This window comes from Rhinoraja longicauda, chromosome 44 (assembly GCF_053455715.1).
Source record: "Rhinoraja longicauda isolate Sanriku21f chromosome 44, sRhiLon1.1, whole genome shotgun sequence".
Taxonomy (NCBI): Eukaryota; Metazoa; Chordata; class Chondrichthyes; order Rajiformes; family Arhynchobatidae; genus Rhinoraja; species Rhinoraja longicauda.
Window position 1 is genome coordinate 5901467 of NC_135996.1, and position 22349 is coordinate 5923815.

General features: G+C 51.1%; 1 protein-coding gene across 2 annotated transcripts; it reads left to right on the forward strand.

Annotated features, from left to right (window-relative positions):
• The first annotated feature begins 6100 nt into the window (after nucleotides 1-6100).
• Nucleotides 6101-22290, forward strand: LOC144612383 (gamma-secretase subunit APH-1A-like). Of its 2 annotated transcripts, none has more exons than XM_078431979.1 (7): nucleotides 6101-6280; nucleotides 7884-8054; nucleotides 10473-10546; nucleotides 11418-11540; nucleotides 13954-14081; nucleotides 17532-17659; nucleotides 20879-22290. In XM_078431979.1, exons 1-7 carry the CDS (start codon nucleotides 6168-6170, stop codon nucleotides 20934-20936), a joined length of 795 nt encoding a protein of 264 aa, XP_078288105.1. In that variant the 5' UTR covers nucleotides 6101-6167; the 3' UTR covers nucleotides 20937-22290. The 2 variants fall into 2 exon arrangements, with proteins under 2 accessions (XP_078288105.1, XP_078288104.1); XM_078431978.1 differs by having other exon boundaries at nucleotides 17532-17655.
• The last annotated feature ends 59 nt before the right edge of the window (nucleotides 22291-22349 follow it).

The following is a 22349-nucleotide window of genomic DNA, read 5'->3' on the forward strand; positions in this document are numbered from 1 at the left end:
CTTCCCTCTCTCTCCTTCCCTCTCTCTCCTTCCCTCTCTCTCTCCTTCCCTCTCTCTCTCCTTCCCTCTCTCTCTCCTTCCCTCTCTCTCTCCTTCCCTCTCTCTCTCCTTCCCTCTCTCTCTCCCCTTCCCTCTCTCCTTCCCTCTCTCTCCTTCCCCCTCTCTCTCCTTCCCCCTCTCTCCTTCCCACTCTCACTCTCCTGATTCCTTCCCTCTCCCCTCCCCCCTCTCTCTCTCTCCTTCCCTCTCTCTCTCTCCTTCCCACTCTCACTCTCCTGATTCCTTCCCTCTCCCCTCCCCCCTCTCTCTCTCCTTCCCTCTCTCTCCCTCCTTCCCTCTCTTTCCTTCCCTGATTCCTTCCCTCTCCCCTTCCTCCTCTCTCTCTCCTTCACTCTCTCTCCTCACCCCTTCTCTCTCTCCTCCCCCCTCTATCTCTCTCTGTGTGTGGCATTTTCCCATTCCCCCATAGCTCACAGTACCCGGTGTACAGAGCAGTATTTAATCTCTGACCAGCTCTAGGTTCTCTGGTCATCATTGCGTACCATCTCTGGCTGGGGGGGGGGGGGGCAGAGGGAGTGAAGGTGGATGGTGTGAAAATGCCTCTCGCCCCTCAGATCAGTTTAGTTAACTGTCACGTGGACTGAGTGAGATACAGTGAAAAGCTTTTTGTTGCGTTTACCCCTCACTCACTGTGGAGAGGGCAGGTGGCTTTGAACATGGGACCTGAACCTTGCTGTTATCTCCAATGTATTATTTAGCGCCATGTTACGGACTTCACCCCATCCGAAACTTCTTTTAGCCCTTGCCATCGAAGCCGCCAAGACTCCCGGACGCCATCTTTGAAATTCCCAATCCTTTTGACAGAAGCGGGCGGTCACGGTGGCGCAGCGGTAGAGTTGCTGCCTTACAGAGCTTGCAGCGCCGGAAAGTACAAACTCCGTATGGACAGCAATTTAGGGCGGCACGGTGGCGCAGCGGTAGAGTTGCTGCCTCACAGCGCCAGAGACCCGGGTTCGATCCTGACTACAGGCGCCGTCTGCACGGAGTTTGCACGTTCTCCCCGTGACCTGCGTGGGTTTTTCTCCGAGATCTTCGGTTTCCTCCCACACCCCAAAGACGTGCAGGTGTGTAGGTTAATTGGCTTGGTATAAATGTAAAAATCGTCCCTAGTGGGTGTAGGATAGTGTTAGTGTGCGGGGATCGCTGGTCGGCGCGGACCCGGTGGGCTGAAGGGCCTCTTTCCGCGCCGTGCCTCTAAACTAAAGAGGCTTCTTCTCAAATCTCGCCCCCTCCCTTCAAATGGTTTACGCCCCACTATTTATCGTGGGGTGGGAGGAAGAGTCGGTCAGTAGGCCCGAACGAATCAAATTACAGGAAGGATCTACAGCTGCTGTTTTAATAACGTAGACACAAAATGCTGGAGTAACTTAGCGGGACGGGCAGCATCTCCGGAGAGAAGGAACGGGCGACGTTTTGGGTCGAGACCCTTCTTCAGTCTGATGCCTGGGGAGGGGGGCGGGACAGAGATAGACTGAGCTGGGCGACGTTTTGGGTCGAGACCCTTCAACCCAAAACGTCGCCCATTCCTTCTCTCCAGAGATGCTGCCTGTCCCGCTGAGTTACTCCAGCATTTTGCGTCTGTAAATCACAGTGCAATCTCCCTTTCTCAGCCATCTTAGTCCACAATACAATACAATATATCTTTATTGTCACTGTACAGGGGTACAACGAGATTGGGAATGCGCCTCCCATACGATGCAATAATTTAATTAGCTAGTCAGTATTAATTTAAACAACCTAATGAAATAAACTGTAACAGTTTTAAAACAGTATAAAGTGCAAGTAGATCTGTGCCGGATCACTGTGCGATGTGACCATCCGGCTCAGCAGGACCGGTTCATAGCAGCTATGGCCCTGGGGATGAAGCTGTTCCTGAGTCTGGAGGTGCGGGCGTAGAAGGCCTTGTATCGTCTGCCCGATGGAAGGAGTTCGAACAGACTGTTGCAGGGGTGTGAAGAGTCTTTGTGGATGCTGGTGGCTTTTCTGAGGCATCGTAGATGCCCTCCAAGGCTGGTAGCTGTGTTCCGATGGTCCTCTGAGCTCTATGGACTACCCGCTGAAGAGCTCTCCTCTCTGCCTCCGTGCAGCTAAGGTACCACACAGGGATGCCATGCGTTAGGATGCTCTCTATGGTGCAGCGGTAGAAGGTCGTCAGCAGCTGTTGGGGTCGACCAGACTTTTTCAGTGTTCTTAGGTAGAACAGTCGTTGCTGTGCCTTCTTGACCAGCGCAGCAGTGTTATTGGACCATGTTAGGTCCTCCGAAATGTGAGTGGCCAGAAACTTGAAGCTGGACACTCTCTCACTAAGTCACGATGCAGCCCTGTAGGGCTTTGGTCTGACCGCATTTGGAGTATTGCTTGCAGTTCTGGTCACCCCCATTACAGGAAGGATGTGAAGGCTTTGGAGAGGGTGCAGAGGAGGTTTACCAGAATGTTGCCTGGATTAGAGGGTTTCAGCTACAGGGGGAGGCCGGGCAGACGGGATGGCGGGATGTCGTATGTTGAAAGAATGGAGCGACTGGGCTTGTAGACACTGGAATTTAGAAGGATGAGAGGGGATCTTATTGAAACAGGTAAGCTTATTAAGGGATTAGACAAGCTAGAGGCAGGGAAACATGTTCCCGACGTTGGGGGGAGTTCAGAACCAGGGGCCACACAGTTTAAGAATAAGGCGTAGGCCATTTAGAACGGAGATGAGGAAAAACGTTTTCACCCAGAGATTTGTGAATTCCCTGCCTCAGAAGGCAGCGGAGGCCGATTCTCTGGATTTCAAGAGAGAGTTAGATCGAGCTCATTAAAGACAGTGGAGTCAAGGGATTATGGGGAAGAAGGCAGGAACGGGGTACTGATTGTGGATGATCAGCCGTGATCACGGTGAATGGCGGTGCTGGCTCGAATGGCCGTCTCCTGCACCTATTGTCTATGTATCTGAGAGGTTGGACAGACTTGGGTTGTTTTCTCTGGCACGTCGGAGGTTGAGGGGAGACTCGATAGAAGTACGTAGGATCGTGAGAGGCATAGATAAGCTAGACAGTCAGAACCTTTCTGCCAGAGTAGAAATGGCCAAAGCTAGAGGGCATAGCTCTAAAATGAGAGGAGGAAGAAGCTTTTAGATAGGCACAGGCAAGTGCAGGAATGGAGGAAAATAGATCATGTAAAGAGGTCCTTCGGCAGTTGTATAGGGCCCTGGTGAGACTACATCTGGAGTATTGTGTGCAGTCTTGGTCTCCTAATTTGAGGAAGGACATCCTTGCTATTGAGGCAGTGCAGCGTAGTAAGTTCACCGGGTTAATCCCCGGGATGGCAGGACTGTCATACGAGGAAAGATTGGAAAGACTGGGCTTGTATTCACTGGAATTCAGAAGGATGAGGGGGGGAATCTTATAGAGATGTATAAAATGATAAAAGGATTGGACAAGCTAGATGCAGGAAAAATGTTCCCAATGTTGGGGGAGTCCAGAACCAGGGGCCACACAGTCTTAAGAATAAAGGGGAGGCCATTTAAAACTCAGGTGAGAAAAAAAAACTTTTTCACCCAGAGAGTTGTGAATTTGTGGAATTCTCCTCCAGTGGAGGCCAAATCACTGGATGAATTTAAAAGAGAGTTAGATAGAGCTCTAGGGGCTAGCGGAGTCAAGGGATATGGGGAGAAGGCAGGCACGGGTTACTGGTTGTGGACGACCAGCCACGATCACAGTGAATGGCGGTGCGTACTGGCTCGAAGGGCCAAATGGCCTCCTCCTGCGCCTATTTTCTGTGTTGCTATTTTCTATTCCCAGCCGAGCCGGTGGGTCAGGGGGCGGAGTCCTTGTCGGGAGGGGTTTTCCAAGCCGGTTCTCCCCAGTACCAAACCCGCGTGGAGTGTGGCGACATCGTAGACGATCAGGGCGGCACGGTGGCGCAGCGATAGAGTCTCTCCATCCTGACCTCGGATGCTATCCGCATGGAGTTTGCACGTTCTCCCCGTTGGCTTTCCCCCCCCCACCCCCACCTTCCGGTTTCCTCCCACGAGCCCAAATGACGTGTGAAAAGTCGGTTAATTGGCCGGCCCTCTGTAAATGCCTCCTCTTGTGTGAGAAGTGGACAGTGTTATCAAGTGGGATAACATAGAACTAGTGTGAACGGGTGATCGACGGTCGGCACCGACTCAATGGGCCGAAGGGCCTGTTTCCGTGCACTATCGTTGAATCTGCCAACCAACCATGGTCGTGGGACCATAATGTGCCATGTTTCACCATTTTTTTTTTTACAGTGCTGTACTTTAAAGTGAAATTTGTTTAAGACGCTATATAAATGTAACTACTTCCATAGTTTACGTTGTTGTTCTTTGATATGAAACCATTTTGTTCCCCCCCCCCCCCGCCAAGATTTCTCCAACTTCAAGTAACCCCTGCTCTCCCTCTCTCTCCATCCCACCCCCACCCAAGTTGCACCAGGTTCTCACCCAGCAAACAGCTCACAATGGCCCGTTTTATAGAGTCGCAGAGTGATACAGTGTGGAGACAGGCCCTTCTTGCCCACATGTCCCAGCTACACTAGTCCCACCTCCTGCGTTTGGTCCATATCCCTCCATAACTGTCCTATCCCAACTTGGGTGGGGGTGGGATGGAGAGAGAGGGAGAGCAGGGGTTACTTGAAGGAATGGGTGACATTTCGGGTCGAGACTACTTCTTCAAGAATGCTGGAGTAACTCAGCAGGTCAGGCAGCATCAGGAGAGAAGGAATGGGTTGTAAGAAAATAACTGCAGATGCTGGTACAAATCGAAGGTATTTATTTCACAAAATGCTGGAGTAACTCAAGTAGAAGGGTCTCGACCCGAAACGTCACCCATTCCTTCTCTCCTGAGATGCTGCCTGAACTGCTGAGTTACTCCAGCATTTTGTGAAATAAATACCTTTGATTTATACCAGCATCTGCAGTTATTTTCTTACACTACCTCCTCTGGCAGCTCATTCCATACACCCGCCACCCTGGCCCGAAGGGCCAAATGGCCTCCTCCTGCACTTATTTTCTATGTTTCATAGAGTCTTAGAGTGATAAAGTGTGGAGACAGATCCTTCGGCCCATCTTGACCACACCGGCCAACATGTCCCAGTTACACTAGTCCCACCTGCCCACATTTGGTCCATATCCCTCCAAACCTGGCCTATCCATGTACCTGTCTAACCGTTTCTTAAACGTTGGGATAGACCCAGCCTCAACTACCTCCTCTGGTAGCTCGTTCCACACACCCACCTCCCACTGTGTGGAAAAGTTACTCCTTGGATTCTTCCTTGGATTCCTATTAAACATTTTCCCTTCACCTTGAACCTATGTCCTCTGGTCCTCGAGTCACCTGTGGCAAAGTCACCTGTGGCAAAGTCACGTGGTCGACGCATGTCCCGCCCCCACGCCGGCCTCCGATTGGATGATTGGACGCTGACAGCCGCCGGTTCCCATTGGTCCAGGTCGCCGTCAGTCGTGATATCCCGCCCAGCGGCTCACGATTGGCGGAGCGGCTCATTCACACGGGCTCCCCATTGGCCGAGATGGACGTCCGTCATATTGTCTCGCACGCGATTGGCCAGTCCCTCTCGCAGACCTGAGCTTCCCATTGGCCCAGGCGGACGCCGATCGTCGTGCTGTCCCGCCCATCGGCTTACGATTGGCCGACCGGGCTCAGCTACGCTGGCTCCCCATTGGCCCGGATGGACGTCGATCATCTGCCTGTCCCTTCCATCGTCGTACGATTGGCCGACCGGGCTCAGTCGCGCGGGCTCCCCATTGCCCGAGGTGCACGTCGGTCATGTTATCCCGCCCACTCGCCTGCGATTGGCTGATGGGCTCCGGGATTCTGGGCCTCCCATTGGCTCAGACGCAAGTCCGTCAGGTTATCCCGCCTGCCCGCTCGATTGGCCAGTCCCTCTCGCAGATACGGGCTCCCCATTGGCCCAGACGGACGTCGATCATCTCAATGTCCCGCCCGCGACCCGTCACTGTCCAGAATCCTCGATCCCAATTGGCCGCCGCCGCCGTCAATCACCCGCCTGGTCCCGCCCTCCGCCCGGCCGGCGACGGGTTTTTTTTAAATGGACGTTCGGCGACCGCCACCGTCGTCGCCGGGGAGATGAGCGCCGCCGTCTTCTTCGGCTGTACCTTCATCGCCTTCGGGCCGGCCTCGGCTCTGCTGCTCATCACCGTGTTCGGGGACCCGCTGCGGGTCATCATTCTGGTGGCCGGGTGAGTTGTTTTTTTAAAAAAGAACCCGGCAATTCCTATCGCCCGGTGCCGCCTCCCAAATAAAGTCGGCCGACATTTAATAATAATAATAATAATAATAATAATAATAATGCATTACATTTATATAGCGCTTTTCAAACACTCAAAGACGCTTTACAGGGATTACTAGAACATAGAGAAGTGAATAAATAGATAAATAAGTAAACGAACAGAAAAAGGAGACAGAAGGTGAGGTGACGGTCAGTGGTTGAAGGCAGTGCTGAACAGGTGAGACTTCAGTGATGTTTTGAATGTGGTGAGTGAGGAGGAGTCTCTGACGGTTTGGGGTAGTGAGTTCCAGAGGGTGGGAGACAGTTAAAGGGGGTGGGCGTCAATTAAAGGGGTGGACGTCAAAGGGTGTGGTCAATTTAAAAGGGTGAGGTCAATGTAAATGGGGTGGGGTTAATTTAAAAGGGGTGGGGTGATTAATTAAAGGGGTGCGGTTAGTTTAAAGTGGGTGGGGTCAATTTAAAGGGGGTGGGATCAATTTAAATGGGTGGGGTCAATTTAAAGTGTGGGGTCAATTTAAAGGGTGGGGTGATTAATTAAAGGGGTGGGGTTAATTTAAAGGGGTGGGGTTAATTTAAAGGGGGTGGGGTTATTTAAAGGGGGTGGGGTTATTTAAAGGGGGTGGGTCGATTTAAAGGGGGTGGGTCGATTTAAAGGGGTGGGTCAATTTAAAGGGGTGGGGTTAATTTAAAGGGAGTGGGATCAATTTAAAGGGGGTGGTGTCAATTTAATGGGGTGATTAATGAAAGGGGTGGGGTCAAAGAAAGGGGGTGGGGTCAATTAAGGGGGTGGGGTCAATTAAGGGGGTGGGGTCAATTAAAGGGGGTGGGGGGCATTTAAAGGCGCAACCCTTCTTGAGACTAGACGCGAAGTCACCCATTCCTTCTCTCCAGAGATGCTGCCTGACCCACCGAGTTACTCCAGCATTTAGTGTCTATCTTCGGTTTAATCCAGCATCTGCAGTTCCTTCTTGCACGCCTCCTCTTCCGCAGGTATCACAAAATGCTGGAGTAACTCAGCGGGTCAGGCAGCATCTAGGAGAGAGAAGGAATGGGTGACGTTTCGGCTAGAGACCCTTTTAGATTTTTTAGATTTAGAGATACAGCGTGGAAACAGGCCCTTTGGCCCACCGAGTCCGCGCCGCCCAGCGATCCCCGCACACTAACACTATCCTACACACACTAGGGACAATTTTTACATTTACCCAGTCAATTAACCTACATACCTGTACGTCTTTGGAGTGTGGGAGGAAACCGAAGATCTCGGAGAAAACCCACGCAGGTCACGGGGAGAACGTACAAACTCCGTACAGACGGCGCCCGTAGTCAGGATCGAACCTGAGTCTCCATTCGCTGTAAAGCAGCAACTCTACCGCCGTGCCACCGTGCTGTCCATTCTTCAGACTGAAGAATGAAGAAGAGTCTCGACCCGAAACGTCACCCATTCCTTCTCTCCTGACATGCTGCCTGACCCGCTGAGTTACTCCAGCATTTTGTGATACCTTCGATTTGTACCAGCATCTGCAGTTATTTTTCCCATACCTCCTCTTCCGCAGGTCGTTCTTCTGGCTGGTGTCGCTGCTCCTCTCCTCCCTGCTCTGGTTCATCGCTGTCCAGCTCAGCAACAAGGAGAACCGCAATGTGCAGCGGGGGCTGCTCATCATGGGAGCGGGGATCTCTGTCCTGTTCCAGGAGGCGTTCCGCTTCGCCTACTACAAACTGCTCAAGTAAGCTTGGTTTATGGAGCCAGAGAGTGATACGGTGTAGGAACAGGCCGTTCGGCCCTTTGAACTATCTTTAATTAGATTTTATCTGATTCCAGTGTTATATCTTGCATCAAATGTTGTGTCCTGTATCTGTACATTGGACGGCTTGATTGTAATCATGTACAGTCTTTCCGCTGACTGGATAGCATGCAACGAAGGGCGCAGCGGTAGAGTTGCTGCCTTACAGCGAATGCAGCGCCGGAGACTCGGGTTCGATCCTGACTAAGGGGGCCGTGTGTACGGAGTTTGTACGTTCTCTGCGTGGGTTTTCTCCGAGCTCTTCGGTTTCCTCCCACACTCAAGTCAAGTCAAGTTTATTTGTCACATACACATACACGATGTGCAGTGAAATGAAAGTGGCAATGCCTGCGGGTTGTGCACAAAAAAGAATTACAGTTACAGCATATAAATAAAGTTAATAAGTTACTATAGTGTAGACAAAAATTTAGTCTCTGGAGTTATAAAAGTTGACAGTCCTGATGGCCTGTGGGAAGAAACTCCGTCTCATCCTCTCCGTTTTCACAGCGTGACAGCGGAGGCGTTTGCCTGACCGTAGCGGCTGGAACAGTCCGTTGTTGGGGTGGTAGGGGTCCCCCATAATGTTGCTGGCTCTGGATCTGCACCTCCTGATGTATAGGTCCTGCAGGGGGGTGAGTGTAGTTCCCATGGTGCGTTCTGCCGAACGCACTACTCTCTGCAGGGCCATCCTGTCCTGGGCAGAGCTGTTCCCAAACCAGACTGTAATGTTGCCGGACAGGATGCTCTCTACAGCCCCAGAGTAGAAGCAATGAAGGATCCTCAGAGACACTCTGAATTTCCTCAGCTGTCTAACCCCACTCCAAAGCCGTACAGGTTTGTAGGTTAATTGGCTGGGAAAATGTAAAAATTGTCCCTAGTGGGTGTAGGATAGTGTTAGTGTGCGGGGATCGCTGGGCGGCGCGGACCCGGTGGGCCGAAGGGCCTGTTTCTGCGCTGTATCTCTAAAATCTAAAAAATCTAAATGAAACAGCTTTTCACTGTATCGCGTGAGAGTAATAAACTAAACTGAACTAGAGGATAAAGGGTATAATTTTTAGTTTATTGTCAAGTGTACTGAGGTGCAGTGAAAAGCTTTAGGGTGCGTGCTATCCAGTAAGTGGAAGGACTATACATGATTACAATCGAGCCGTCCACAGTATGCAGATATAGAGCCATAGAGTGATACAGCGTGGAAACAGGCCCTTCGGCCCAACTTGCACACACCGGCCAACATGTCCCAGCTACACTAGTCCCACCTGCCTGCGTTTGGTCCATATCCCTCCAAACCTGTCCTATCCATGTACCTAACTGTTTCTTAAACGTTGGGGTAATCCCAGCCTCAACTACCTCCTCTGGCAGCTCCTTCCATACACCCGCCACCCCTCGTGTGGGAAAGCTACCCCTTGAGAAAGATTCCTTTTAAATCTTTTCCCCCATCACCTTGAACCTGTGTCCTCTGGTCCTTGATTTCCCCTACTCTGGGCAAGCGATTCTGTGCGTCTAGTTTAGCTGAAGAAGGGTTTGGGGCGGCGCGGCGGTAGAGTTGCTGCCTCGCAGCACAGGAGTCCCGGGTTCAATCCCGACTACGGGCGCTGCCTGTGCGGAGTTTGTACGTTCTCCCCGTGACCTGCGTGGGTTTCCTCCGAGATCTTCGGTTTCCTCCCACACTCCAAAGACGTGCAGGTATGTAGGTTAATCGGCTCGGTAATTAATCGGGGGGGGGGAAGAGAAACCCCATCTTTACATCTACGTCCTCAGGTTCTTGATTTCCCCTACCTTGTGTAAAAGACTCTCCATACACCTTATCGATTCCCCTCTGTATACACTCTCTTTCCGCATTGATAGACAATAGGTGCGGGAGGAGGCCATTCGGCCCTTTGAGCCGGCACCGCAATTCAATATGATCACGGCTGATCATCCACAATCAGTACCCCGTTCCTGCCTTCTCCCCATATCCCCTGACTCCGCTATCATTCAGAGCTCTATCTAACTTTCACTTGAAAGCATCCAGGGGATTGGCCTCCACTGCCTTCTGAGGCAGAGAATTCCACAGCTTCACAACTCTCTGGGTGAAAAGGTTTTTCCTCGTCTCCGTTCTAAATGGCCGACCCCTTATTCTTAAACTGTGTGTGGCCCCTGGTTCTGGACTCCCCCAACATCGGGAACATGTTTCCTGCCTCTAACGTGTCCAATCCCTTAATAATCTTATATGTTTCAATAAGATCCCCTCTCATCCTTCTAAATTCCAGTGTATACAAGCCCTTAGATTAGTTGTCCTGCGACCTTTTAATGAACTTTCTTCCGAAAATTTCCCATCGCATTGTTTCAAGAACTTCTCATAGATGTTTGTCCAACTTACAGGAGAGCGGACCAAGGGCTGGTGGCCATAAGTGAGGATGGACAATCGCCCATCTCCATCGGACAGATGGCCTACGGTAAGACTGTCGGTGCCCATGTGCGTCTGTCGGTCTCTGTCTGTATGTGCCTCTGTGCGTATGTGTGCCTCTGAATATATGTGTGCCTGTGTGTGTGTGTTTGCCTGCGTGTGTGTGTGCCTCTGTGCATTTGTGTGTACGTGTCTCTGCGTGTGTGTGTGTGCCTCTGTACATGTGTCTCTCTTTCTGTGCATGCGTGTGCCTTTGCGTTCGTGTGCCTCTGCATGCGTGTGCCTCTGTGCGCATGTGTGTGTGCATGCCTCTGTGTGTGTGTGCCTCTGTCTGTGCATGTGTGTGACTATGTGTACGTGTCTCTACGCGTGTGTGTATCTCTGTCTGTGCGTGCGTGTGCCTCTGTGCGTGTGTGTATCTCTGTCGGTGCGTGCGTGTGCCTCTCTGCGCGTGTGTGTGACTATGTTTATGTCTGTGTGCATGTGCATGCCTGTGTGTGTGTGTGTGTGTGTGTGTGTGTGTGCCTCTCTGTGCGTGTGTGTGACTATGTGTACGTGTCTCTGTACGCGTGTGTGTGTCTCTCTGTCTGTGCGTGCGTGTGCTTCTGTGCGTGTGCATGCCTCTGTGCGTGTGCGTGCCTCTGCGTGTGCGTGCCTCTGCGTGTGCGTGCCTCTGCGTGTGCGTGCCTCTGCGTGTGCGTGCCTCTGTGCGTGTGCGTGTGCGTGCCTCTGTGCGTGTGCGTGCCTCTGCGTGTGTGTGACTGTATGTGTCTCTGTACGTGTGTGTGTGCATGCCTCTGAGTGTGTGTGTGCCTCTGTCTGTGCTTGTGTGTGACTCTGTGTACGTGTCTCTGTACGTGTGTGTGTGTGTCTCTCTGCTGTTGATGCTGACCTCTCTTCTCCCCCCCCCCCCCCAACAGTCTCGGGCCTGGCGTTTGGAGTGATCAGCGGGGCCTTCTCCGTCATCAACGTGCTGTCCGACTCGCTGGGGCCCGGCGTGGTGGGGATTCATGGCGGCTCCCCCTACTTCTTCCTCACCTCCGGTGAGCTGGGGTGACATGGTGGGGTTGGGGGGGGGGGGGGGCTGGAGGGAGGACTGGATGTGGGGAGGGAGGGGGGAAGTTGGCGGGAAGTTTGAGGTTTGAAAGGGGGTTGAGACTAGAGAATGAGATGGGCGCAGCGGTAGAATTACAACCTTACAGCGCCAGAGACCCGGGTTCCATCTTGACTACGGGTGCTGCCCACACGAAGTTTGTACGTTCTCCCCGTGACCTGCGTGGGTTTTCTCCGGGCTCTCCAGTGTACTCCCGCACTCCAAAGACGCGCAGGCCTGTAGGTTAATTGGTTTGGAATAAATGTAAATTGTCCCTAGTGTGTGTAGGTAGGATAGTGTTAACGTGCCGGGTGATCGTTGGTGGGCGCGGACTCGGTGGGCTGAAGGGCCTGTTTCCGCGCTGCATCTCTAAATAGACAATAGACAATAGGTGCAGGAGGAGGCCATTCGGCCCTTCGAGCCTGTACGCACCGCCATTCAATGTGATCATGGCTGATCATTCTCAATCAGTACCCCGTTCCTGCCTTCTCCCCATACCCCCTGACTCCGCTATCCTTAAGAGCTCTCTCCAGCTCTCTCTTGAATGCATTCAGAGAATTGGCCCCCACTGCCTTCTGAGGCAGAGAATTCCACAGATTCACAACTCTGACTGAAAAAGATTTTCCTCATCTCAGTTCTAAATGGCCGACCCCTTATTCTGGACCCCTTGTTCTGGACTCCCCCAACATTGGGAACATGTTTCCTGCCTCTAACGTGTCCAACCCCTTAATAATCTTATACGTTTCGTTAAGATCTCCTCTCTTCCTTCTAAATTCCAGTGTATACAAGCCTAGTCGCTCCAGTCTTTCAACATATGACAGTCCCGCCATTCCGGGAATTAACCTGGTGAACCTACGCTGCACGCCCTCAATAGCAAGAATATCCTTAAACTAAACTAAGCTAAACTAAGTTATCGGCTCAAGATAAGACACAAAATGCTGAAATAACTCAGCGAGTCAGACGGCATCTGTGGAGAAAAGGAATGGGTGAGGTCATCCTATTGCCCCCCCCCTGACTCCATCAAATCGATAACAGACAGCCTTGGAAGCTTATCCTCCCTAGTCAAACCGCATGTCAAAAACCTTGGCGTGGTATTTGACTCTGCATTAAAGTTTGACAAGCAAGTCAACGCTGTGGTAAAAGCCAGCTTCTTCCAGCTTCGTACCATAGCTAAAATCAAACCATTCCTCCAATTTGACGACATTGCAAAAAATCATCCACGCATTGATCTCCTCCCGCCTAGACTACTGCAACTCCCTATACACTGGGATCAGCCAATCATCCCTGTCCCGCCTGCAACTGGTCCAAAACGCCGCAGCGAGACTCCTGTAAAAGGGACCCGTAAAAGGGACCACATCACCCCGATTCTGGCCTCTCTCCACTGGGTCCCAGTACGGTACAGAATCAACTTCAAGCTCCTCCTATTCACATACAAAGCCCTAAACGGGCTTGCCCCCCCCATATCAAAAATCTTCTAACTCTCCAGGTTCCTCAGGTCGGCCGACTTGGGGCTACTGACTATCCCACGGTCTCGGCTTAAGCTCAGGGGTGACCGCACTTTTGCGGTTGCAGCTCCTAGACTGTGGAACAGCATCCCTCTCCCCATCAGAACTGCCCCCTCCATCGACTCTTTTAAGTCCAGGCTCAAAACCTATTTCTACTCCCTAGCGTTTGAGGCCCTCTGAGGGGGCGCTGTGAACTGTTTATGTATGTGCTGTTATGTTTGTGTGCCATTGTATGTTCGTTTCTTAGTACCTGAACTGATGTACAGCACTTTGGTCAACGTGGGTTGTTTTTAAATGTGCTATACAAATAAAATTGACTTGACTTGACTTGACTTCGGCGCATTGACCAGCATGCCCCCCCGTTACCATTGTGTGTGTGTGTAGATGGGGGGGGTGGAGCACAGACTCGAGCGTGGAAGGATGAGAGGGGATCTTATCGAAACGTATAAGATTATTAAGGGGTTGGACACGTTAGAGGCAGGAAACATGTTCCCAATGTTGGGGGAGTCCAGAACAAGGGGCCACACACAGTTTAAGAATAAGGGGTCGGCCATTTAGAACGGAGATGAGGAAAAACCTTTTCAGTCAGAGAGTTGTGAATCTGTGGAATTCTCTGCCTCAGAAGGCAGTGAAGGCCAATTCTCTGGATGCATTCAAGAGAGAGCTGGATAGAGCTCTTAAGGATGGCGGAGTCAGGGGAAAAGGCAGGAACGGGGTACTGATTGAGAATGATCAGCCATGATCACATTGAATTGCGGTGCTGGCTCGAAGGGCCGAATGGCCTCCTCCTGCACCTGTTGTCTATTGTCTATTGTAACCGTGCTAATCTTGCCTCCCTCTCTTCCCCCTCCCCCTCAGCCTTCTTCACCATGGCTCTGGTCCTCCTGCACACCTTCTGGGGCATCGTGTTCTTCGACGCCTGCGAGAAGGGCAACTGGCTGGTTGTGGCCATTGTTGTCTCCAGTCACGTGCTGACCTCTGGACTGGTGAGTATCCGCACTCCCATAGCGTTAACTGCCTCGTTGGTCTCGGGGTACGATTCTCGCTTCAGATGTGAGAGGTCCCGGGTTCAAATCCCGACAAGGGTGCTCTTCTGGGCGGAGTTTAGACGTTCTCCCCGTGACCCTTGTGGGTTTTCTGCGAGATCTTCGGTTCCCCCCCCCCCCCCCCCCCCCACCAACTCTCCAAAGACCTACAGGTTTGTAGGTTAACACAGACAACAAAATGCTGGAGTAACTCAGCAGGTCGGGCAGCATCTCGGGAGAGAAGGAATGGGTGACGTTTCGGGTCGAGACTCTTCTTCAGACTGATGTCAGGGGAGGGGGGGCAGAGACAAAGATAGAATGTAGTCGGAGACGGGAAGACTAGTGGGAGAACTGGGAAGGGGAGGGGATAGAGAGGGAAAGCAGGGACAATCTGAAGTTAGAGAAGTCAATGTAAGAATATAACTGCAGATAGACAACAGGTGCAGGAGGAGGCCATTCGGCCCTTCGAGCCTGTACGCACCGCCATTCAATGTGATCATGGCTGATCATTCTCAATCAGTACCCCGTTCCTGCCTTCTCCCCATACCCCCTGACTCCGCTATCCTTAAGAGCTCTATCCAGCTCTCTCTTGAATGCATTCAGAGAATTGGCCTCCACTGCCTTCTGAGGCAGAGAATTCCACAGATTCACAACTCTCTGACTGAAAAGATTTTTCCTCATCTCAGTTCTAAATGGCCTACCCCTTATTCTTAAACTACTCTTAATGCTGGTACAAAACGAAGGTATTTATTCACAACCCGAAACGTCACCCATTCCTTCTCTCCTGAGATGCTGCCTGACCTGCTGAGTTACTCCAGCATTTTGTGAATAAATACCTTAGAGAAGTCGATGTTCGTACCGCTGGGGTGTAAGCTGCCCGAGCGAAATATGAGGTGCTGTTCCTCCAATTTGCGCTGGGCCTCACTCTGACAATGGAGGAGGCCCAGGACAGAAAGGTCAGATTGGGAGTGGGAGGGGGAGTTGAAGTGTTAGGAACAGGGGACGTACAACGAGATCTGGGTGTCCTAGTGCATCAGCCACTGAAAGGAAGCATGCAGGTACAGCAGGCAGTGAAGAAAGCCAATGGAATGTTGGCCTTCATAACAAGAGGAGTTGAGTATAGGAGCAAAGAGGTCCTTCTACAGTTGTACCGGGCCCTGGTGAGACCGCACCTGGAGTACTGTGTGCAGTTTTGGTCTCCAAATTTGAGGAAGGATATTCTTGCTATTGAGGGCGTGCAGCGTAGGTTCACTAGGTTAATTCCCGGAATGGCGGGACTGTCGTATGTTGAAAGGCTGGAGCAATTAGGCTTGTATACACTGGAATTTAGGATGAGGGGGGATCTTATTGAAACATATAAGATAATTAGGGGATTGGACACATTAGAGGCAGGAAACATGTTCCCAATGTTGGGGGAGTCCAGAACAAGGGGCCACAGTTTAAGAATAAGGGGTAGGCCATTTAGAACGGAGATGAGGAAGAACTTTTTCAGTCAGAGAGTGGTGAAGGTGTGGAATTCTCTGCCTCAGAAGGCAGTGGAGGCCAGTTCGTTGGATGCTTTCAAGAGAGAGCTGGATAGAGCTCTTAAGGATAGCGGAGTGAGGGGGTATGGGGAGAAGGCAGGAACGGGGTACTGATTGAGAGTGATCAGCCATGATCGCATTGAATGGCGGTGCTGGCTCGAAGGACTGAATGGCCTACTCCTGCACCTATTGTCTATTGTCTATTGAGTAGCTCTCTCTTGAATGTATTCAGAGAATTGGCCTCCACTGCTCTCTGAGGCAGAGAATTCCACAGATTCACAACTCTCTGACTGAAAAAGTTTTTCCTCATCTCTGTTCTAAATGGCCGACCCCTTATTCTTAAACTGTGGCTCCTGGTTCTGGACTCCCCCAGCATTGGGAACATGTTTCCTGCCTCTAATGTGTCCAACCCCTTAATAATCTTATATGTTTCGATAAGATCCCCTCTCATCCTTCTAAACTCCAGTGTATACAAGCCTAGTTGCTCCAGTCGTTCAACATAGTCTTTCCCAGACATCTTTCCCAGGGATAACAGGATGCACTGCTCGAGAGACTTTAAGAATTGCATAGTCTCATCCTGCCTGGTACAACTTTGCAAACGTCAGCTATTCAGGACCCAAAGTTCAGGCTCATCCTGTTCATTCATTCTACCATTTTATTATCTCTGTGGTTTCCAGGGATTGTAAGTTTCAGCTACCAGACACATCCTCTTGAGCAATTAGCATTCCTTCACTTTCAACAATATAGAAGCCCCACAAACATACAAACAGGTTTGCAGAAAATGGCCAAGTGTCCCATCATGCAAAGTTAATAGCCATTAACGCTTTCAAGATCACCCCCCCTCATCCTCCTACGCTCCAAGGAATAGAGTCCCAGCCTGCTCTACCTCTCCCTATAGCTCACACCGTCTAGAGCTGGCAACATCCTCGTGAATCTTCTCTGTGCCCTTTCCAGCTTGACGACATCTTTCTTATAACGAGGTGCCCAGAACTGATCGCAGTGCTCTAAATGCGGCCTCACCAACGTCGTATACAAATGCAACATGACCTCCCAATGGTTCTCTAGTCCCCTACTCTGGGCAAGAGACTCTGTGCATCTACCCGATCTATTCCTCTCATGATTTTACACGCAACTTGTGAACTTATAGCAGAGCGTTCACTCGGGGCTGAAAAGCTCATCCGTTCAGTTTAGTTTATTGTCACGTGTACAATTTGAGGAAGGACATCCTTGCTATTGAGGCAGTGCAGCGTAGGTTCACCAGGTTAATCCCCGGGATGGCGGGACTGTCACCCGAGGAAAGATTGGAAAGACTGGGCTTGTATTCACTGGAGTTTAGAAGGATGAGAGGAGATCTTATCGAAACGTATAAAATTATAAAAGGACTGGACAAGCTAGATGCAGGAAAAACGTTCCCAATGTTGGGGGAGTCCAGAACCAGGGGCCACACACACAGTCTAAGAATAAAGGGGAGGCCATTTAAAACTGAGGTGAGAAAAAACTTTTTCACCCAGAGAGTTGTGAATTTGTGGAATTCTCTGCCACAGAGGGCAGTGGAGGCCGATTCACTGGATGAATTTAGAAGAGAGTTAGAGAGAGCTCCAAGGGCTAGCGGAATCAAGGGATACAGGGAGAAGGCAGGCACAGGTTACTGATTGTGGATGATCAGCCATGATCACAATGAATGGCGGTGCTGGCTCGAAAGGCCGAATGGCCTCCTCCTGCACCTATTTTCTATGTTTCTACCGAGGTACAGTGAAAAGCTTTTGTTTAGTGCTAAACAGTCGGCAATCAATCCCTTTGCAGTATATAGATACACGATAAGGGAATAACGTTTTGTGCAAGTTAGCTTCCAACCCGTCCCTAACACTATATATTTTTTCTTCCCCAGACGTTCTTGAATCCCTGGTACGTCGGAAGCCTGGTTCCAATTTACGGCCTAGTGGTTGCCATGGGAACGTGGGCCTACTGCACGGCTGGAGGTTCTGCACACAATATCTGGCGTTGCTTCACATGTAGGTACATAACTTGCCCCACCCTCGTCCCGTGACGATATCAAGATCGACAACGATCCCAGGAATGAGTAGGTTAAAGGTGGGCATAAAATGCTGGAGTAACGCAGCAGGTCAGGCAGCATCTCGGGAGAGAAGGAATGGGCGACGTTTCGGGTCGAGACCCTTCTTCAGACTGAAGAAGGGTCTTGACCCGAAACGTCACCCATTCCTTCTCTCCCGAGATGCTGCCTCACCCGCTGAGTTACTCCAGCGTTTTGTGTCCACCTTCGATTTGGACCAGTTTATTTTCCTACACAACGAGTAGGTTAACCAATGATGAACGTTTGTCGGCACTGGGCCTGTACTCGAAACATAGAAACATAGAAAATGGGTGCAGGAGGAGGCCATTCAGCCCTTCTAGCCAGCACCGCCATTCAATGTGATCATGGCTGAACGTTCAAAATCAGTACCCCGTTCCTGCTTTCTCCCCGTATCCATTACCCCTAAGAGCTAAATCTAACTCTCTCTTGAAAACATCCAGTGAATTGACCGGAATGCAGGAAAAATGTTCCCCATGTTGGGGGAGTCCAGAACCAGGGGGTCACACAGTTTAAGAATAAGGGGTCGGCCATTTAGGACCGAGATGAGGAAAAACTTTTTCACCCAGAGAGTTGTGAATCTGTGGAATTCTCTGCCACAGAAGGCAGTGGAGGCCGATTCACTGGATGCTTTCAAGAGAGTTAGACATGGCTCTTAGGGCTAACAAGGATATGGGGAGAAAGCAGGAATTTGGATGATCGTGGATGATCAGCCATGATCATATTGAATGGTGGCGCTGTCCACGGGCACCCTGGGGGATTTCCAGGACCGCCGGGCATGAGTGGGGGTGGAATCCATCCTCGACAAGGGCGGTCACGGTGGGGCAGCGGTAGAGTTGCCGCCTTACAGCGAATGCAGCGCCGGAGACCCGGGTTCCATCCCGACTACGGGCGCCGTCTGTACGGAGTTTGCACCTTCTCCCCGTGACCCGCGTGGGTTTTCCTCGAGATCTTTGTTTCCCTCCCGCGCTCCAAAGACGTGCGGGTTTGTAGGTTAATTGGCTTGGTAAATGTACAAAAATTGTCCCTAGTGGGTATAAGATGGCGTTAGTGTGCGGGGATCGCTGGTCGGCGCGGACCCGGTGGGCCGAAGGGCCGGTTTACGCGCTGTATCTCGAAAACTAAACTAAACTAAAAAGACAACGATTGTAACGTCTGTATACTAAAACTCTCGTTTGTCACCTTGTTTCAGCCAAAACAGTGCAGGATAGCACGACAATTTTAGGCCCACCTTACTCCCCATCGTCACTTTAGTGATAATGCAAGTAGTTTCATTGAAATCGGTGTTATATTTTTAAAGTTATTCACATTTTAAAGTTTAAAAGGAGGGGAGGAGGAGGGGAAGGGGGTGTGGGGGAGAAGGGAGGGGGGGTTTGAGGGGGGAGGGGAGGAGAGGACAGGGTGCTGCACCAATGCAGGAGAGGTTTGGGCCCAACGTGGTTTAGATGGTTGGGTGATTTTGTATCATGGTGGTTGGTTTGTTTGGTGTTGTATATTGTGATTTCTTGAGAGGTCGGGAGCTTTTCTCTTGATGGTTGGGAGGATGTGGGTGCCGGAAATGAAGACAGAAAAGTTCTTGTTTTCAAACTTAAATCCCATATATTTAGTCTTTTCCAAAAACAGGTCAACTTAATTGTTTGCAGACAATAGACAATAGACAATAGGTGCAGGAGTAGGCCATTCGGCCCTTCGAGCCAGCACCGCCATTCAATGTGATCATGGCTGATCATTCTCAATCAGTACCCCGTTCCTGCCTTCTCCCCATACCCCCTGACTCCGCTATCCTTAAGAGCTCTATCTAGCTCTCTCTTGAATGTATTCAGAGAATTGGCCTCCACTGCCCTCTGAGGCAGAGAATTCCACAGATTCACAACTCTCTGACTCAAAAAGTTTTTCCTCATCTCTGTTCTAAATGGCCTACCCCTTATTCTTAAACTGTGGCCCCTGGTTCTGGGCTCCCCCAACATTGGGAACATGTTTCCTGCCTCTAACATGTCCAACCCCTTAATAATCTTATACGTTTCGATAAGATCCCCTCTCATCCTTCTAAATTCCAGTGTATACAAACCTAGCCGCTCCAGTCTTTCAACATATGACAGTCCCGCCATTCCGGGAATTAACCTAGTAAACCTACGTTGCACGCCCTCAATAGCAAGAATATCCTTCCTCAAATTTGGAGACCAAAACTGCACACAGTACTCCAGGTGCGGTCTCACTAGGGCCCTGTACAACTGCAGAAGGACCTCTTTGCTCCTATACTCAACTCCTCTCGTTCTGAAGGCCAACATTCCATTGGCTTTCCTCACTGCCTGCTGTACCTGCATGCTTCCTTTCAGTGACTGATGCACTAGGACACCCAGATCTCGTTGTACGTCCCCTTTCCCCAACCTGACACCATTCAAATAATAATCTGCCTTCCTATTCTTACCACCAAAGTGGATAGGTACACAAAACCAAAACAGGTAGTTAAATCAAAACTGTAGCTTGCTGCCTTCTTACAAAATATAACTCAAACACTGTTTCTCTCTGCCTGTCTGCTCCAGTCATTGTCTCTCTCTTTAAATACAATGCTTCCCTTCCCTTTTAGCCCTCTCACTGAGGCAATCAGCTCATCTGGTTCAGCTGGGCAGCCATCAGTGTCAGCAGCAATCAGTGTCAGCAGCAATCAGTGTCAGCGGCAATCAGTGTCAGCGGCAATCAGTGTCAGCGGCAATCGGTGTCAGCAGCAATCGGTGTCAGCGGCAATCGGTGTCAGCGGCAATCGGTGTCAGCGGCAATCAGTGTCAGCGGCAATCAGTGTCAGCGGCAATCAGTGTCAGCGGCAATCAGTGTCAGCGGCAATCCGTGTCAGCAGCAATCCGTGTCAGCAGCAATCAGTGTCAGCAGCAATCAGTGTCAGGCAGCCCTGCTGACTATGGGTTTTGTAGTCTTTTGCTGGCAGCCATGATGGTTTGTAGTCCTTGTTACATCCACCGGGAGGAAATGTATCTCCCCTCTATGACTCTACCTCTCATGATATCACAATATATTATTGCAATAATTGATTGCATTTATTTATTTCTTTATTTTTTAAAACAACCGTGCCGCCCCCATTGACTTTGCCTCCGAGACGCTAACTCCCCTGACGCTGTTTCTGCCGTCTGCAGGCCCAAAGGAACCCGACCCCCCTGTCCTCATCTACTCTACTCTCCGAAACCCAGCTGAAGACTGAAGACCGAGGACGCGCGGGACTGGACCCCGATAAGCACCTTCCCCCCTCCCACCCCCACACCCGCCCTCCATCCCTCCCTGGGTCAGACGGTGCAACCCACCACCTCCTGTGGTTCACGCAAAACCGGTCGGCCTCTACCGTGGCCTCGCCTGGCAGACGAGAAGCCAACTCGACACCGGTCATCGGAGGAGGGGGGGAAGGGGAGGGGGGGGGGGGGGGAAAGGCAAGTCGGCTACTGAACATGTTCCGAGACTCTCGTTTTGGTCTGAACTCTGCGGCAGAACGGCAGCCTTCTCCGATTTCATTTATTGGCCGTTCCGTTTTCTTCCGCAAGGCGGGTCGACTCTGCCCACAGGTTGTTGGGCAGCTGTTAGAATTGCAACACCCCTCGTGGGGAAGTCGACCCTTAATCGGGCCAAGGCTTTGGAGAAGGATTGAGGGGTCGGGAGGAAAGGTTTGGTTAAACAGTGACTCTTGTCAGTGTAGTGAGGAGGTGAAATTCCCCCCTCTTCACCCCCCCTCCTTCCCCTTGCTTCCCCGCTGAGGCGTGGACCAACGCTTTGCTCGTCCGCCATGTTGGATCGCGAAGAATCGAGGTCGAGAGGGCTCCGCTGCCCCCTCCGTCCCTCGAGGCCGACCGAGGGGGGGGGATCAGCCAGTTCTGGCGGGAAATCGAGGAGATCAGGGTGGAGAAGGGACATTCCTTTCTCCCGCGCCTAACGGTAAACCTCAAAATGGCTGCCAACCTTCAGCTGACTCACTGCCCATCGGCGAGCGGCACCTTAAAAGCACGGTGGGAGGCCCTTCCTCCCGCCCAGCCTATCCCCGTCTTCCAGCCCTTGTAAGCCATGGAGTTGCCATTGGGGGCCTGGGAGAAGGTGAATGGTGAGCCCCACTCTGCCATGCTCCTGACCTTGGCCCGGGGCTGGGGTCCAAATTTCTAATCCTAACCCCCCCCTTTCCTCCTCCACACACCAAAGTGCAATCCCTTCTCTCCCTTTGGCGAGGATTCAATCGGGCGAGGAATAGACTTCCTATTGTTGGGTCCCCCCATCAAAATGGCTGCCCCCACACCCTCCGAGGACCCCAGCTGAAACGTCGTGGCGTTTTTTGACCAATTGTGAAAAGGAGAATGAAACCTCCAGCGAAACCATTAGAGGAAGTAATTAATCAATATCCTCAAACTTAAATCATGTCCTCCTGCGCCCAGCTCCCTCAAACATGGCTGCCCTTGTGATTGCCTGAGAAAATAAATTAAGTACTGTCACCAGTTGATTGAATTCTGTGTCAAAAGTGCTCAATGGAGCGTTTAATATCTCACTTAAAATACATGGATGATATTTTTGTTTGCAATGTTGTTGGACTATGTTTTTTTTTTGCTTTGCGCGCGTGCGTTGGCCATTATT